Here is an 18140-nt window from a genome sequence, read left to right as displayed (position 1 = left end):
TTGTCAGCACCCGGGGCAAGGCAAGTAATTTGCGCCCCCTAACCCGTGGATTTTAGTAGGGGCAGAGAGCTGCGAGTGCCCCCCCCCAGATGTTGCGCCCGGTGCAGCCGGCTCCCCTGCACCCCCACGCTACGCCACTGGTCACAAGTAGAATATGGTAAATACAACAAAAGTAGTACCACTGTTCTAATCCTTTAAGAGTATGTGTCAAGTGTATTCTGATTTTCATATAGTTTGCCTCCGCTTGGGAACCATAGGGAGCAGTTCTTTATCCTTTGGAAACATGTTTTGCTCCAGCCTCCTGTCAGTGAATCTTACTATGCATATAGATTTCTTCCTAAAAGAGGATATTTTTTCTTGTGGTTCTTTCACTATTATTCACTTTCATTTGTCTGAAATTAAGGTATGGGAGAGGAGGGTTGAGGCAGTCACAGTGTTTCCAACAAGAACTCTTCTTACCAGAAGGAATATGCAGTTTTGAATGTGCAAGATACTGAGGGCTGCTGCTTCATTTGCACTATCTTTCATATGGGGATAATATGTGTGGAGGTTTTGTACAGCAACCAGTTATAATGTGGGGTGCCCAGTTCATATACTGGCAACAATATAAAATTTAACCTCCAGCATATGTGATAGTGCACATGATTGTATTTGCACACAGATTGTCTGGATATAGGGAAAATATTTCACATGACAGCATATTGGTGGACTGCTACTCTGCCATTTAATTCCAGCTTTACTTAATATTTGAAAGCAGAGTTGTGAGTGGATGTACCTTGGCATCATATTCTGTGAGTTTGTAATGGGTATGATGGTACCCCAGTACATCCACCCATAGACAGTGAATGAATAGAAGTCACAATATTTCTAAATTAAAATGGAAGTCTTATATGAATTAAGGTTTTAGTTTGTGTACAGCTAATGATGGCCTTTCCACTTTGCTTGGTGATTTTTCTGTGCTTTCTTCTAGCAGCTTGCTGCCAACTACTTAACAATCGTATTAATCCATCCACAACACCAATGTCTCTATATTCTGTGCAGTATTTAAAGTTGAAAGCGTTAAAAGCACTTCATCCTTTTAAATTGAGTAAGTGTTGTTGGCTTACAGTTTCACTCTTTCCTATCTTTTCTTTTCTCTGCCCTCCTCCGCATGTTCTGCATGGTATCTGTTCTGCTGATGCTGCCTTCACCTGGGTCCTGTGCATGTGTTTTCTAATCCCAGGGAGAAGGAATCACTTTGCCTACTTCAACTATCACACTTATGAAGGTAATGCTGTTATTTAATACTGTTCTTTCTCACTAGTCACTAAAATCTGTGCTAGCAAAAAAGGCTTTTGTCAGTTTTGAAAACAGATCTTGCATTCTTCTTCCTTAATGAACAGAAGCTCAGATCTAACCCTATTTCTAGTCTATATCTTCAGGTGTGGAGGAAAGGAATAATTCAAAGTTAAACTTTTTAAAAATCCCTAGTATGCTCTAAACAATATCATCTGGGGGCCACATACATCAATATTAGTACTTCTGTAAAATTTGGGTACTCGTGTATCTAGTAGGGCCATGTGGTGAGGGTTTGGGAGTTCTAAGTTCTAAGTTCAATTTCTACATGCACATGTACCATCCACTGAGATAACTGACTGTTTATAATCTGAGACTGGATAGTGTGGGCTGGATTCAGCTTCCAGGAAGCTGCCTTCTCCCAAATAGATGGATGAGCATTGTTAAAAATCCTCTGATCAAGGTTATACACATGTAGTAGCCCACTACTGCATATTCATGCAGTTGGCTTGTGGCCAATAACTTGAACAATATGCTTTACATTTCTAATTGCAATTAGAAACCTCTTTCACAAATCAGAAGATGACATTGTTTTTCTTTGACTACCTAGAGTTTTAGTTTGAACAAGCGGCAGTGTATGTGTGTCTGTAGAGAATGAACACGATTTCTTTTGTAACAGCTGTTAATGAAAAATGTTTATGAATCCTTTGTTTCCCAGTTATGTTGGTAGCTAATCTGTTTTTGTTTTTTGCAAAAGAGAAACAGTGGTAATATACTTAGTTAAACATGGAGTTTGAAATGTAGTAGTGTTGCATCTCCTTCTGAAATACCACCCATTTCTGTAAGTTGGCTGCCAGCTGCAGTGTTTTCATAAACTTGTTCTGTGGGCGGGGGGGGGGGGCGGGCGGGGAGAGAATGTATTTGTGTACCAGCAGAAAATGTAAACTCTTAGGCTTAATCTCAGTTAAAGCAGCAGACTGTTTTCTTGCTGCTACTAAGGTATTCAATCCATTGTGAAGCATACTTAATGCCTGTTCTGTCAATTCTTGCTTTTTTAAACCACTTTTAAAATAATGCATGAATCCTTTTTGGTGGTACAGGAAAAGCCCTAAAGCTCTTGAGTTCTCTTAAGTAGGTCACATAATTTTATATACATCTTTATAATGTGGAATTGTCAAGAGTAGTCTGTAGTTTCCAAGATGCCATTGCATTGGCAGTTCTATTAAGCTTTAATTCATGAGTGGGCAATTTACACCCCCCAACCCCATATCGTTGAGCTCCCAGCTCACATTGGTTCCAACCAGCATGTCACAAGTTTCCCCGGCCCTTATTTAGGTCATCTGTTCATAAGTAAAAATAAGAAAGCTACTGATAGTAAAGGTAAAGGTACCCCTGCCCGTACGGGCTAGTCTTGACAGACTCTGGGGTTGTGCGCCCATCTCACTCAAGAGGCCGGGGGCCAGCGCTGTCCGCAGACACTTCCGGGTCACGTGGCCAGCGTGACAAGCTGCATCTGGCGAGCCAGCGCAGCACACGGAACGCCGTTTACCTTCCTGCCAGTAAGCGGTCCCTATTTATCTACTTGCACCCGGGGGTGCTTTCGAACTGCTAGGTTGGCAGGCGCTGGGACTGAGCAGCGGGAGCGCACCCCGCCGCGGGGATTCGAACCGCCGACCTTTCGATCGGCAAGTCCTAGGCACTGAGGCTTTAACCCACAGCGCCACCCGCGTCCCCCTGATAGCTACTGATAGTTCTCAGTTATTGTTGAGCTAGTAAAGAGCTTGCAGTAGATAATTCCTCTTCAGATTAGTTGTCAGGGCTATAACAGTTGTTACTTCTGGAGAGAAGGCTCATTTCTGGCTCAGCTTTTGTCCAGGAAGCAGGGCTGCTGCTATTCCTTAGCCTCTGTCTGGGAGCACAGCCTACTTTTCAAATTTTATTTATTAACATCATTTGTAGCCATAATATAAAGCCCTCAGGGAGGCTTACAATAAATAAGTAATAAAAAATTAAATGAAAAATAAAAGGAACCTGAATATAAGGAAAAAGAAACTTGTCAGAACCCCAAAGTTAGAAATGCAGATTTAAAAACTGAGAGGGCCAGTGTATATAAAGGCCTAGGTGAACAGAGGTCTTCACCTGGTGTCAAAAAACCATAAGGATGGCACCAAGTGGATGTTCCTGGGAAGGCTGTTGGATAGAGAATGAGAGAGACAAAGTGGAACCACGATGGTAAGTGACTCTAGATCTTGTAACGCTCATCTTGTTGAGCATAGGGATGGGCTTCCCACGGCTAGACCTGCAGGACTGCTGGAGATAATAATTGGGTGCAGACAAACACATGGTCATGGTGAAGGAAATGCTCTGCTTCAATTTCATTGCGTTAATAAAGTAGATTGTAGTGCTTATTGAAAATGCAAGGCCTGCAGAAGAGGGAGCTTTTAGCTACTAATGCCATCATCTAGCCTTTTTTAAAAAAGTAGAATGGCCAGAGGTGATGTGCTAGTGTATGGGAGGTATGCCTCTCCCATGTCCCTCTCTAGTTTCCACTTTACTGGCTGTGCTGGGGGAAGGGGTGTATGCTTGTATGTTCAGGTTGCTGAGGAGAGGTGCATCTGCTGTGTGAACAGGTCAGCCTGTGTTGCCATCAGTTATAGGGCTGGCGTCAGGTATCTGCATGGTTGGACATTGCTTAAGGTCCACATCCCAGCAGAATGCCCACTGGCAAGAGTCCCCTGGACCTGCTTCTTCTTTTCACCACTGCACCCTGCTTATTCAGCTGCTGCTTGGTTTTCTGCACAGTGCAGACCGAGATCTTCTCTATTAAGACAGTTATTGTTAACTTTTACCTTTCTCCATGGTTTTAGTGGTGCTGTAGAACCTCATGGTCTATAGAGGTTCTACTGGGTTCACAGATCTTTGGAAGGGCCTCAACAAACTAGCTAGAGTGGCAGATTCATCTGTGGATCTGCTACATGAATTTATCTATTCCTCTTTTAAAGCCATCCATGTTGGTGACAATCACTACCTCCTGGAGGAACAAGTATCATAGTTTGACTATCCGCTGCATGAAGAAATGCTTTTTAATCTGTCCCAAGTCTTCCAACATTCAGCTTGTTTAGATGTTAGAATCATAGAATTGTCAAGTTGGAAGGGACCCTGAGGATCATCTAGTCCAACCCCCTGCAATGCAGAAACATGCAGCTGTCCCATACAGGGATCGAACCTGCCACCTTGGCATTACCAGCACCATGCTGTACCCAACTGAGCTATCCATGAGTTCTAGTATTACGAGAGGAGAAAAACTTTTCTCCATCCACTTTCTCAGTGCCATGCATTCTTTTTGTCCCCCCTCCCCATCTGTGATACCCCACTCCCTCCCTTCCAGACTTGCTATTCCATGCTTCCATATATTTTCTCTCTATGCTGGCAGTCAGGTTCACCATATTGCAGTGAAATGAGGTGGTGGTTGTTTTGCCGGGGGCGGGGGGCGGGGTAGGACACTCTGAAATTTCACTTGAAACAATTCCACTGATTTAAATTGATGGAGAGCCAATTTAGCATGATTAATTTAGTACAAACAACTTTAATAATTAAAAAGCCATGTTAATATTTTGTGTCACATATCTGAAGAGTTTTCCTAATAGCTAAGAGTAGTTTAGCTGTTAAGTTTAAACAAATGCAAAGCTTTGGTTGAATGTTATTTGTACCTGAATACAAGTAAATAATTTAAGGCTTCTCAGTTCATTAGCATACTCTTCCCTTATGTTATTTACCTTTTTAAGGGAAAAAATGGAGGTCCAGAAAGCTGTTAACGTACTAATCTTATCCTACCTGAAGAGTTGTGTGCACAAATATATGTACTTCTTATAAAAATACATTTTTTAAAAAAATAAAAGTTAATTGCAACCTTTTTTGTATTTGAGTAGCACTGTGTCAATCCCAGTTGGGCAATTTGACTTATGTTGTAATCATTCATTATGCTTCTAATTAATTTTATGCAGCAGTGCATTTCTAAAATTGGAGCATTACTGTGGCAAAATATAGCACTTCGCTGTTTAGAAGCTCTTTTCCAAAGAGTGTTGTGTAACAACACATCATAGGAATGGCTTTGTTTTTCTTTACAGCGTAATCTGGGGTAACCAACATGGTGCCCGCCAGATATTGTTGGACTACAGTTCTTATCAACCCAAGTCAGCATGACCAGTGGTCAGGTGGAGGACACAATGTTAGCTACCCCTTTTGTAATCTTATGCCTGTCTGTTCTGGAGCAAGTCCTACTATTTTCTATAGGAGTAAATGTTTGTTTGTTTATTTTTTGTAATAAATTTATACTCCGCCTTTCACAAAAATTTCCTCACAAGGTGGGAAGTGTATATAGACTGAGCAACATACAACTGCAACATATAAGCACATAATTTAAAACATTTAAGTTAAAAGCAACAAATAACATCACAATAGCCAGCACATTGAAGCAGCAATCAGCCCAGTATACAACCCTGCAATGCAGTATACAATGGTTCCTTGGTACTCAAATGGCTTGGCTCCCGAACAAATCAGCTCCTGAAAGCTGCAAACCCAGAAGTAAGTGATCCGGTTTGCAAACATTTTTCGGAAGCCAAATGTCCAACGCAGCTTCCGTGGCTTCCGATTGAGTGCAAGAAGCTCCTGCAGCTGATCGGAAGCTGCACCTTGGTTTTTGAACGGTTTTGGGAGTCGAACGGACTCCTGGAACGGATTAAGTTCGAGAACCCAAGGCACCACTGTAATAAGAATAAATGACCCTCTCTGCAACAGCGCCCTGTCTCTGGAATGCCCTCCCCTTAGAGGTATGTCCAACACCAGCACTGCTTGCTTTTTGTCTCTTGGTGAAGACATAGCTCTGTGCCCAGGCCTTTGTTGAGGGGTGAGAACTGTAATGAGCCACGCAATATGCAGCTCATTGTCACCTGCTGCTGGTTGATTTTCTGTATTATAAGGGTGTTTTATGATGAATGACTTATTCGTATTTTTGGTTATTGTTTTTCTGACGTCTTCGATGTTGTGTTGGGAACCATCTGTAATATTGTAGCATTTGGTGCTGGGGCTGCAGTGGGAAGGTGGGATGTGAAATGTGCAAAACAACAACACCCCTCCCTTTCTCCACTGTAATGATTAAATACACAGCTGGAAGAATGATTCACACACCCGGCCGTCACCTAACTAGGAACTGCCTATTGAGGGATGATGAGGACCATGGCATGAACGAACCCTTCTCCCCACTTAGTCTGTTTCTTCAGTGTAAATTGTCGTTCGCCCTCATTTGCCTCAGGAAAGTTATCACGAGCACAAATAGCAGTTATGGGGTGACTTTCATGGGTGAGGAAAAGTATGGAGAAAGGAGAGATAAACCTCCCCTTTTTCCTGTCCTGTGTCTCCAACCAGATCAGGTTGTCATTCGCTGCTGTTTTTAAACAACATTTTCTTATTACATTCTCTCCTTTTAAAAAATCTCCTGCCACCAGCTGTCTCTGTTCCAGCTCCTCAGTTTGTTGTCTTTTGGTTTGCTCTTCCCTCAAACAATTGCATAGCACACCACAAGCTGACAGCAGATAAAAGCTTATTATAGCCCAGCTAAATGATTTAAAAATAAATTTTCCCATCTCTCATTTTCCTTCCTGTTTCTGTCACCCCTTCACCACCAAGAGCTTGTGCAATAGCTTTTGAAAGCCTGCCACATGACCCCTGGCCTGAACATTATAGGTAGCATTCAACTAAGTTTTACTCAGAGTAGACCTGTTGAAATTACCAGACAAACTCATGGACATTGATTTCAATGGGTCAATTCTGAGTAAAACTTAGTTTAATAGCACCCTTATACAGTAAGGGAGCAGGGTACGTCCGGCATGTGCTACATGATAGCACAGTTATATTTGAAACCTTTTAAAAAACGGAATTGTCTCCTTTGGTTTCTGCCCCTCTTTTTTTTGTACTAGTGCATACCTTGGGATTGATCCAAGCATGCTGTTAGTTCCCTCTTATTGCTCAGTGAGCCTGTTTTGGCTATAATGATGTTGGTGCACTGGGACTGAGTAATTCAGCATTAGAAGGAACAATGCTCCCTAGTCTTGCTGTTGCTCTTATAAGTAGAAATCCTACACACACACACACACACACACACACACACACTGCCCTTCCTCCAAGTACCTAAAGTGTGGTGTACATAAAATGATATTGAACTAACTTTGATATAATCAGGTTAAACGTGTTTGTTTCTCTTAAGGGAAATTCAGTATTTATATTAAAAGTTCTTCTTTTAATGTAGGTTTTATCTGGGCAGATCTTTGTGATCTCTCCACTGCCTCCTGTGACTGCTTAATTAGTACATATTGTTGCTTTTGCTTATGTATTGAATGCAGTGAGAGCGAGAAGGCTGCTTAATAACTGAAACAAAGACTCATGTTGAGGCAGCTACTTGTGTAAGTGCTGCAGCAAGAATAGGTCAACATAAGAGCATCTTAATATTACTTCCCTAAACTGGAATTAATCAGGATTGTTCTTAATGAATACTGCTTTACTATGTAACTATATGGTTGGTGTGAATGTTCAGTGGAATCCAGTGAATGCTCAGTTGGGGAAAAGAAATTTAACATGTATGGGAAAATGCTACATCAGGGGTGGGGAACCTCTGGCCCACAGTAGCATTTGGAATGCCATGCTGTTTTCACCCAACCATCAGCTGGGATCACTGGTGGTGTCAGGCAGTGGGTGGAAGGACAGGATTTATTCTTGTATTGGCTGCACAGCATAGAGAGAAGTAAAGTATTTCTGCACTGCATATTTATCCCTTTTTCAAGGGCTTTCAGACACTGCCCCCCACCAGTTTGAGCTTCAAATGGGCATAGAGGGTGTTAAAAGCAGTGCCTTTTGCAAACAATGGCTACTTGCGCACAGGCAATGCTTTCAAAAGACAGCTTTCTTTTGAAATCATTGCCTGCACATGGGATTTCTAACTTTCACAAAGGGCTCTCTCTTTCTCTCATGAGCGCTCACACACACACACACACACACAGAGAGAGAGAGAGAGAGAGAGAGAGAGAGATGTTTGAGCTCTGTCAAACAGGAGCATAGGGGCTGTTAGAACGCCGCTTGCAAACAGCAGCAGGGCTTTCAAATCTTGCTGTGCTAGCTTTGAAGTCCCAGCAATCCTGATTTTAAAGCCCAATGTCAGTTGACTGCTCACCTGTCAAATTTGGCCTGCCAGGGGGGGTAAGGAGATAAGGATCTGGCCTGTTGTGTCGCCAGAAGCACCCCTCTGCTACATTTCTTTTCACCTGTACCAATAGCCTCAAAATACTTCTGACAGTCTCTCAGGATAATTGATCCATGAATTACACTTTTAGATATGTGTACAATTCTCCCCAGCAGCCAAGTTCGGAGGTGTGGTGCACATCATCACTACTTATATACAGTTAGTGTGAGAACTGAGAAACCATGAACAGTAATTTATTAAAATGTGAAGAACATTAAAAAAAGAAAAGAAAATCCACTAAATGGAATATTTTATTTGTTTCTTTATGATATTTCTAACTTGCCCTTTATCCATAGATCCTAAGGAAGGGAAATATGCACATCAGCAGCTACTGAAAGATAAAATCAGGGATAATTTAGTGCACAAACCCAGTGTTTCTTTTTTGGCTCAGTGGGAGGCAGCCCTTCTTAAAACATTTTGTTTGCACTCTTTAAATTGTATGTATGTATGTATGTATGTATGTATGTATGTACATTTGTGCATTCTATACTGCCCTTCATTCAAAAATCACAAAGCAGCTTATACAAATTGGAAATTGTGGTAAGGAAAACAATTGGATTCTATCATACCAACTTATACTCAGGGTAGGCATGTTGAAACCAACTGAAGTCCATTGATTTAAATGTTATACTCCAAGCATCACTTAATTTGAGACAACCAGGTAATGATATCTAGTTCAGAGTAGACCAGTTGAAATAAAGGGATTTAACTTAACTTGATTGATTTCGTTGTGTCTACTTTAATTGTGACTTAGTTGGATGTCATCCAGTATATTTAATGTTTCTTCTTGTATTATCTCAAATTTCCCAGTGCTAGTATGTCTTTATATGTTTATAGTGTTAGTTATTTGAAGACCTCTTGGATTTATGTATAATAACATAAACATAATTACTGAAATAAATACTATTTTAAAGCTTAATTGAAATATGCTTTGGAATTCCAGCAATGGTATTTTGTTATGCAATGTCCTTGTGTATATTCATTTTTTTAAAAAAATTACATGCTTTAATTACTTTTGCAAACAAAATAACTCGTTCTTACTTGCAGATGGCTCTGACTCAAGAGATAAACCAAAGCTCTATCGTCTGCAGTTAAGTGTGACAGAAGTTGGTACAGAAAAATTTGATGACAACTCCATACAGGTAGGAAACATTTATTGAGTCAAGAAAGAGAGTTTGGTTTATACAAGCTGCAGTCTCCCATATTTGGATCAGACAAAAAAATTGGTTTATTGTTAAGAGCAACTTTAGATCCTCCCCTCTGGGGGGGGGGAGGAGAGTTCACAATCCTAAAGCCATTGGAACCATGAGCATAGCTAGCCAAGGGGAGCAGGGAGGGGCAGCTGCCCCCCCATCAATAAACATAAATAAAAATACATAGCAAACTGAGGTTCTGCACCCCCCCAAACAAAAGGTCTGTACCCCCCAATAAAAATCCTGGCTACCCCCATGAATTTGCAACATGTTATCATTGCAACAACCCATCATTTGTTTTGACATTGAATTGTGCTGAAACCTTTGTGTGACCATGGGAAGAGGAATGATATACTTTCCAGACATTCAGAACCTAGACAGTTAGTTGATCTGGGTGGTTGATTGTATCCAGTTGCTTGTATTCATTGTTAGTCTCACTCAAAGTACATACAGGCAATGGCTAATTTATGTGTGACGACCTGGAAGTAGCTGGAAAAGGAGGTGTGCCAGGGGCAGAACTGGGTGCAGAGGGCTTATGCTCATTCTTCCAAAGCGCGGGTGTCAGGAACGTAACTGCCATAAAATTGGTTGTTGCTTGTGCTCCCATTTAAATTACTGGACATGACTACGTTAGATTTCAATGGGATCTGTTCTGAACATAAGTTACTTCTGATACAGTCCAATATTTTTAAATGCTACTGGTCAACCCTTTCTATCATAACCACTTAGCTTCATGTTCAGTTGTGTACTGAAAAATATTAATAAAGTGGGAACCAGGAAAAATATAATTAAAAAGGCTTCAGTTTTTAAAGTTGTAAACGTATGTGTGTGGACTAGCCTGGATGCTAAATGGTATTGTATTTTTCTACAAGATTACATAGTTATTCTTCAATTAATGTTGCTATTACCCAATCATTATACTCATCACTTTACATGCATTCACAGATGGCAGCTTTTGGTGGTTTCTGAAAGATACTTGATCCCATCGCTCATGGTACATTTTGAGGAAATTGATGCTGAACTAATGCAATTAATATTGAAAAAAAGTAATTTGCTTATTTAAACCAAAACACCTATGTACATATTAGCATAGGTTTTATTTTTTTTAAAAAAACCTGGTATCAGTTTTGCTACTTCTAAATTTTGGTTATTTATTTTCAGTTGTTTGGTCCAGGAATTCAGCCTCATCATTGTGACCTCACTAATATGGATGGAGTTGTTACAGTTACCCCAAGAAGCATTGATGCCGAGACTTATGTAGAAGGTCAGCGGATCTCAGAGACCACTATGCTGCAAAGTGGTATGAAGGTTCAGTTTGGGACCTCTCATGTATTTAAATTTGTGGATCCCATTCAAGATCACATTCCTAAAGGACGTCTAGATGCAGGACACATGGTGAAAAGTTCACGACTCAAAGCTGGGTAAATCACCATTTTCAAGCAATAATCCCAAACTCAGAAAATTATTTAAGATGGTGATGGCATAGCAATGTTTCATTTTTCAAGTGGCAACCCTGATAAGAATAATACAATTATCTTCTTACTAATGTTTAATACTCTTGCTCCATCTTGTGAAATCTTTTGGAATTTCCAGTTGCTTAATTCATACTTAAAACTAATGTTGTGTTGTAGAGTTCCATTAATAAAAGAGCAAAGTCAACATAGCTAAAGGCACCATGCTATACTATAATAAATTTATAAATGGTATAATTTTATAAAACCAAGGATACTTGGAAGAAAATGCTGCACACCTTTCATATTGCATGCATTTAATTGTATTCTTTATATGTCATGAGGTAAGGCATGATGAAAATCACAGTGGTCCCTGAACTGTAGTAGCATGAAGAAACAAGTGTTGGACTATCTTTGTATTTGTGTGTGTGTGTGTGTGTGAGAGAGAGAGAGAGAGAGGGAGAGGGAGTGTGAGAGTTTTGTTTATAACATTTCTACACTGCCTTTCCATAAAATGACCCTGAGAGCCATCAATAAGTACAACAAATAAAATAATGGCAAGAATATCAATGAGCAGAACAGATCAAAATGTGGAAGTTTTGAAGTAACTTCCTAAATTTCTTTTAGTGACCTTTCTATAGTGTAATTTCTATAGTGTCTCCTGCCAACCTAGCAGTTCGAAAGCACATTGGAAGTGCAAGTAGATAAATAGGTACCGCTCCGTCGGGAAGGTAAACAGTGTTTCCGTGCGCTGCTCTGGTTCGCCAGAAGTGGCTTAGTCATGCTGGCCACATGACCCGGAAGCTGTACGCTGGCTCCCTCGGCCAATAAAGCGAGATGAGTGCCGCAACCCCAGAGTCGGTCACGACTGGACCTAATGGTCAGGGGTCCCTTTACCTTTACCTATAGTGTCATTCTTTGAAAATGAGATAAAATCTTTCTGTGTGTAAACATAATGTATATTTGCAGCTAGTAACGAATTCCAGAAGTGATTAGTCAAAACATTGTTGTGCTGTGTTTCTGGATATTATATGTTGCTAATAATTAGTTCTTGAATGTATGTTGTCTTTTTAGAGCTGTACAGGAAACCACATTTGATTTGGAAGGAGATGTCCATAGTGGAACAGGATTGCCTGCAAGCAAGGTAACAAATTGTCACCAGACCTAGAAATGTGCCAAGTCATTTTACAACTGATAATTTAAATACGTTTTAGTAATATATACTGAAAATCTGGCCATGAAGTCAATCAGTAAGCTTTCTTTAAAGAGTAGTAAGCCTCTGCTCTTTGAAAGAAAGCTTACTGACTGACTTCATGGCCAGATTTCTAGTATATATTACTAAAACGTATTTAGGGCTTCATGACCCCATGGACCAGAGCATGCCAGGCACTTCTGTCTTCCACTGCCTCTTGCAGTTTGGTCAAACTCATGCTGGTAGCTTCGAGAACACTGTCCAACCATCTCGTCCTCTGTCGTCCCCTCCTCCTTGTGTTATCATAGTTTTATTTTATATGAACAAGCCTCAGCCGTTCATATTTCCTCCTTTTTCTTTCCTCTTTGGATGTATATATACAAGAGAAGGATATTGAAAGCTTCTGATGGGATATTATGACACTTCCCTGTGACATCCAAACTTGGAACTGTGGTCAGTTTAAACTATGGAGAGTCAGAACTAGGCAGGATCAGAACAAGGTTTCATAACTTCATTAATCATAACTTACCAAACCACATTTCCCTAGGTTTAGCCATCATAGGAAGTTTTGCTTAATTTAAAGCATGGTTTCTCATTCTATATGAACTTCGCTTAGGTCTTGTAAAACAAAGCATTTTTTAACTGAAAACCAACCTTTTCAGATAGTTTTATCAAGGAACCTCTTTATTGAATTTCTGTACCTTTCAAAGTAGTAGTGGATCACTGTCCTGGAGTGCACTGTGGGAACTCACTTCTCACATGAATAGAGAGTACACCCTAAATGTGTCCAACATTAACTTATAGTTGCAGAGAAAGGGTGGGCAAGGCAAATCTCTGATATGTTTTGTGATAAATGCTTCTGATCTTGTGTGGAACAGAGTACCAACAGATTGGACAGTGACAGAATGTCGGCATCCAGCACAGCTGAACGTGGCATGGTCAAGCCCATGATCAGAATAGAACAGCAGGATTACCACAGGCAGGATGGCAGGTACCAAATAACGTTTTTCAATTTATAAGGTTGATATGGGCAGCCTGTATATTTTGATAATCAACTTCATTTTACCACAAAAGCAGGACAGAATATGGTAGGATGTATATGTAAGATGTAGAATTGTGTGATTGTTTTTTTAATGGCAAAATACTTGGTTTCAAAGGATTCCATGGGTGTTGGTTTTTTTGTATAAAGCAAGACATGGTTCATTTCATTTTTAGCAAAAGAGCATTAAAATATGTATAAATAGCAGGCTGTCTGGCAAATCTTTAGACGCAGGTGTGGTAATAGGACAATGCAACTTTTCGGAAACAAGTGGGCCTTTTGCATTATTTGGATTGGGGAAAGCCTTTTCACTTTCAGAACTACATTTGCATTAGCATTACATGTTTTGAATACTGTACTGTATTAGGTTTCAAACCACTTCAGGAATTTCTCATGTAAAAGAGATAGCAAAACAAGAATCACAATTTCATAGTCCTGCCAATAGTCATGATTCAGATTGTGTTCAAATTTAATGTGAAATCTGTCTGAGCTAAGGCAGTCATTATATTGCTTTAAAAGTGGAGGGGGGGAGGAGTTGTGCAACTCAGACATATATTTAAGTGTAACTGGCAGCAGAATAGCTGGGGAAGCCATTGCCATATTAAATTATGGTCAAAAGAGGGAATGAAGGCAGATCTAATTAAATGTTCCCAAGTACAAATTTAACTGAGTTGAAAGAGGTTAGTGAGCAGAGACCATGATGATAAACGACTTGCTGCATCTATTTTCAAATGGGCATTTTCAGGTTGTCAGTTTCTTATGCAATGTCAAGAGAATATGCTTATTTCCGATTTAAACTCAGTACATATTTTGAAATGGCTGGCAATAGCCTTGTGTTACTGGAGAAAATGGGGAAACCTTTACTGGTAATGGAAAAGTGTGACCACATAAGGTTTCAAGTTGCAGGGTAGTACTGTTGGATTGATTTTTTAAAAATAGTAATTTTTATTAGTTTTCAATTACAATTCAATAATAGCCTCATTATAACAATACCAGTTTATAACACAATTAATAATACCAATCATTTGAATACCGAATTATAAAATTTAGATGATGTGGCCTCCCGCATGCTAGGATTGATGGCTTGATTATTTGCTTTATTTCTGTGTTCCAAAATCTTATTAATCTCCATTACATTCCAGTCATCATAATAATCCCTTATACAACAACTGCAATATTAATAACTTCTGTTCGTGTGGAGCTGTTGGATTGATTTTTAAAAAATGGCTTGCCCTCCAGTCAGTAGGCCCATAGTGTATGTCACTTCCGTAACAGACACATACTTCATCTTGTAACCAGAGACTCTCTGGTTTACACATTTGAAAGTGATAACGGGCTGTTTAAAGTATAAAACCACAGTTAATTTTCCCTGTCACTTTATGTCACATTAGTTCACATATTAAGCTATTAGTCATTCTTTAAGTGACCTACTTGCATATGACCCAGCCTTCCAGGTCTCATAAAAACATAGTTTTCAAAATGGTTGTATCTATTACATTGTAGTAGCACCTGTGGATTTAGTGTGGCGCTAGTAAGCTAACCTCTCGTTCTTTTATGTAGCCTCATGCAGGGGTCTCTGTGTGTAACATGAGCTGTTTACAGCAGCTGACAGGCTGCCTTGTGCACTGCAAATTCATTAAAATTTCATATTCATCTATAATGCAGACCTTCAGTTCATGATCTATCTTGTTAATGATCAAGTAGAACTTGAGAGTGAATCTAACAAGAAGAGGGGAGAATCAATATCTGCCCCCCCCCCAGTACTGTATTTTTCAGTTCATGTGAACAAAAATGGTGTATAAAGTCCCAGAAGCGAAGCCTTTGGAAAAGTCTGTATCTTTTGATAGTGGAATTAATTTTCACTCTTTAAACTGGACTTTTAAAGATCTGCTTTCTGTCTGTAGACCTCAGGACGCACATGGACCTGAATTGATATTACCTGCAAGCATTGAATTCAGGGAAAGCTGTAAGTATTAACATTTCAAACAAAATCTGGTTAGGTGTGACAATTTTTTATTAACAGTTTTTATTTCATTCTTATAGATAACTTCAAATACGCAAGCAGTTTGAAAAGTTACAGTGGTCACATTTTCCCCTCAGCCCCAGTCATAAGCCTTACAAAAGCCAGTGAAATGCTACAAACTGTAATAGTTGTTAAAGGTTATAGCTATCAATCCTATGCCTTTCCCATGGGACCACAAAGTAGAAGTAAGAGATGAAGGCAGAAATAGAAGCAGCTCTTGCGCTAAATAAAGGCACTGGTTTTATCAAGAATTTTAAACTACTTTGGAAGTTTAACTACTTAGGTTTTACTAAGTGAACTTGTAAACTACTTAGGTTTTACTAAAATCAACCGGTATATAAATTTTGTTGAAAATAATAATTTAAAAAAATTAAGAGAAAAAAATCCTAATGTAGCATATTTGCAGAGCCATTTGTCGGAAGGTTCCTTTATGCTCCTTCAAACTCTTTCTACACCCTCCCCCAAAGGTCACAAGAATCACTCCCAGGTATTTTTCTAAGTTCAGATAAGTCACACTTTCTTTGGCATAAAGAGCTCAACCTATTAAAAAGTTAGCCTCATGCAAATAAGTATACTGTAGTGGTCTGTTTTCTTCAGTGGCCTGCTCTGCAAATTACAGCAACATCTGGCCACTCTACACTTTGCAGTAGGCCAGTGTGTTCTATATGGACTGCCCTGCAAGACAATTTAAGATATTCAACTGGTCCAAAATATAGCAGCCAGATTACTGGTTGGGGTTCATATAACCCCTGTTTTGAAATAGCTGCACTAGTTGCCAGTTTGTTTCCAAACCCAGTTCAAGGTGTTCACATTGCAGTTTAAAGCAATAAACAACTTAGGCCCCAAGTATCTGCAAAACCATCTTCAGAGATATGCAGAGAGAGCTCTCAGAACTTCTTGCTACCCTTAGAAATGGAGGGTATGATGTCCCAGGAGAGGGCTTTCTCTGTAGCAGCCCCTGAACTGTGGACCTTCCTCCCCACAGAAATGTGTCCAGCATCTTCCTTGTACGCCTTTTGCTGTATGTTGAAGATGCACATCTTTACCTTGGCCTTTGACAGTTAAGGTACTTTGTACTGAGGGACCAACCTCTTTTGCTGAATCTATATTGTTCTGTTCCACTTGGAACAGTTTTATGTGTTTTTTAATTGAAATGATTTAAGCTGTTTATATAATTGTATATTCTGTGACCCATCCTGGGACTTGGTGGTGAAGGGCACGGAATAAACCTTGCTTATAAATAGAACAAGTTACGAATTCATCTGATCTTGGTTTATCTTGTTTTTGCAGCTGAAGATTCCTTTTTGTCTGCCATTATAAATTACACCAATAGCTCAACAGTTCATTTTAAGCTGTCTCCTACATACGTTTTGTATATGGCATGTCGGTATGTATTGTCAAGCCAGTACAGACCTGACATCAGCCCTGCTGAACGTACTCACAAAGTCATTGCAATAGTCAACAAGATGGTGAGCATGATGGAAGGAGTTATACAGGTGAGCTGCAGTTTTAAGAGAATTTCTGTGAATACATTTTCATAGCTTAACTTTTTTTTATTACAAAAAATACTTCACTTTTAGCAGGCTTGTTTAACTTTATAGCTGTGGCTGCAATCACATAGCCAATATGATAATGGATATCACAGGGCAGTTTATAAATGCCACACAAAATTATTTCAATTGCAGTATAAAACAAACAAACAAAAAACTAATCAAGGTCCTCTAAAACAAAAATAAGATCAGTAACAGGATTCTCTTACTTGCGTATAGATCTTTATGTCAGATATTGAACAAGAGAGTCAGATAATCATGGTTTTAGAAAACTAGAAAGCACCTGAATTTAAGCATTTTAATTGGCATTTAGCTAGGTTCTACTCAGAGTAAATTAATAAACCTTAGTCTTTTCCATTAACTTCCATTGGTCTACTCTTGAGTAGGACTGGTGTCGTACACCAACCTTTAGGTTTCATTTGTTGCCTAAGTCCATTAATTTCAATAGTTTTAATCTGAGTAGGACTCAGATTGGGTAACACTCTTTGCCAGCATGGGTCTTGAGCTCAAAATTTGGTTCCATGTTGTTGTCTACAGGAGGGGTAGTCAACATGATGCTTTCAGGTAGTGGTGGACTACAACTCCAGTCATCCCTGACCACCATACATACCAGCTAGAGTTGGAGTCCAGCAACATCTGGAAGGCCCCACATTGGCTACACCTCTTTTTTATGTGTTGAATCCAGAATTCTCATGGATGGAGGTCTGTTGGAGGAAGACACTTTTTATGGAATCCTCCTTCCCCTTGCAGCTTGTGTATGCCTTGTAAACTACTGTGAAGAGTTAAGAAAACCTCAGTGTGGGAAGTGGCATGTGGATTGTAGGGGAGGCTCCTCTGATTCACAATTATTTTCAGGAACAGAAAGAGTTCTGAACGTGGAGGAGGAACTGGATCCAACCCACTGTCTTCTATATATGCTCATTTATGCATTCATATTAAAAACAGATGTTTTTTGAATGATTGGATGTAATTATATTTAAAAGAAATTCAGGCGTTCAACTGCAAATAGCTTGCTCGTCACTCAGTTTTTATTTTTGGTACACGTGGTGCCAAAGAGAGCAGCAGCATCACTCAGGGTTTTTATTTTTTAGTTTTTTGTGTCCAAGATTTAATTTTTCAATTAAAA

General features: G+C 39.6%; 1 protein-coding gene across 23 annotated transcripts in view; it reads left to right on the top strand.

Annotated features, from left to right (window-relative positions):
• The window catches only part of AFDN (afadin, adherens junction formation factor), an 86810-nt gene that overhangs the window by 32197 nt on the left and 36473 nt on the right, over positions 1-18140 (top strand). For 18 of the 23 annotated variants that reach the window (XM_077925820.1, XM_077925818.1, XM_077925817.1 and 15 more), the window contains exons 9-15: positions 1223-1267; positions 9614-9708; positions 10921-11180; positions 12285-12354; positions 13281-13393; positions 15346-15407; positions 16755-16960. In XM_077925820.1, coding sequence (XP_077781946.1) covers positions 1223-1267; positions 9614-9708; positions 10921-11180; positions 12285-12354; positions 13281-13393; positions 15346-15407; positions 16755-16960 — 851 coding nt within the window. The remainder of the gene's footprint in view (positions 1-1222; positions 1268-9613; positions 9709-10920; positions 11181-12284; positions 12355-13280; positions 13394-15345; positions 15408-16754; positions 16961-18140) is intronic. The other 5 variants (XM_077925826.1, XM_077925828.1, XM_077925830.1 and 2 more) reach the window with 1 other exon arrangement.

This window comes from Podarcis muralis, chromosome 3 (genome assembly GCF_964188315.1).
Source record: "Podarcis muralis chromosome 3, rPodMur119.hap1.1, whole genome shotgun sequence".
Lineage (NCBI taxonomy): Eukaryota > Metazoa > Chordata > Lepidosauria > Squamata > Lacertidae > Podarcis > Podarcis muralis.
This window is presented reverse-complemented; position numbering and strand designations above follow the sequence as displayed.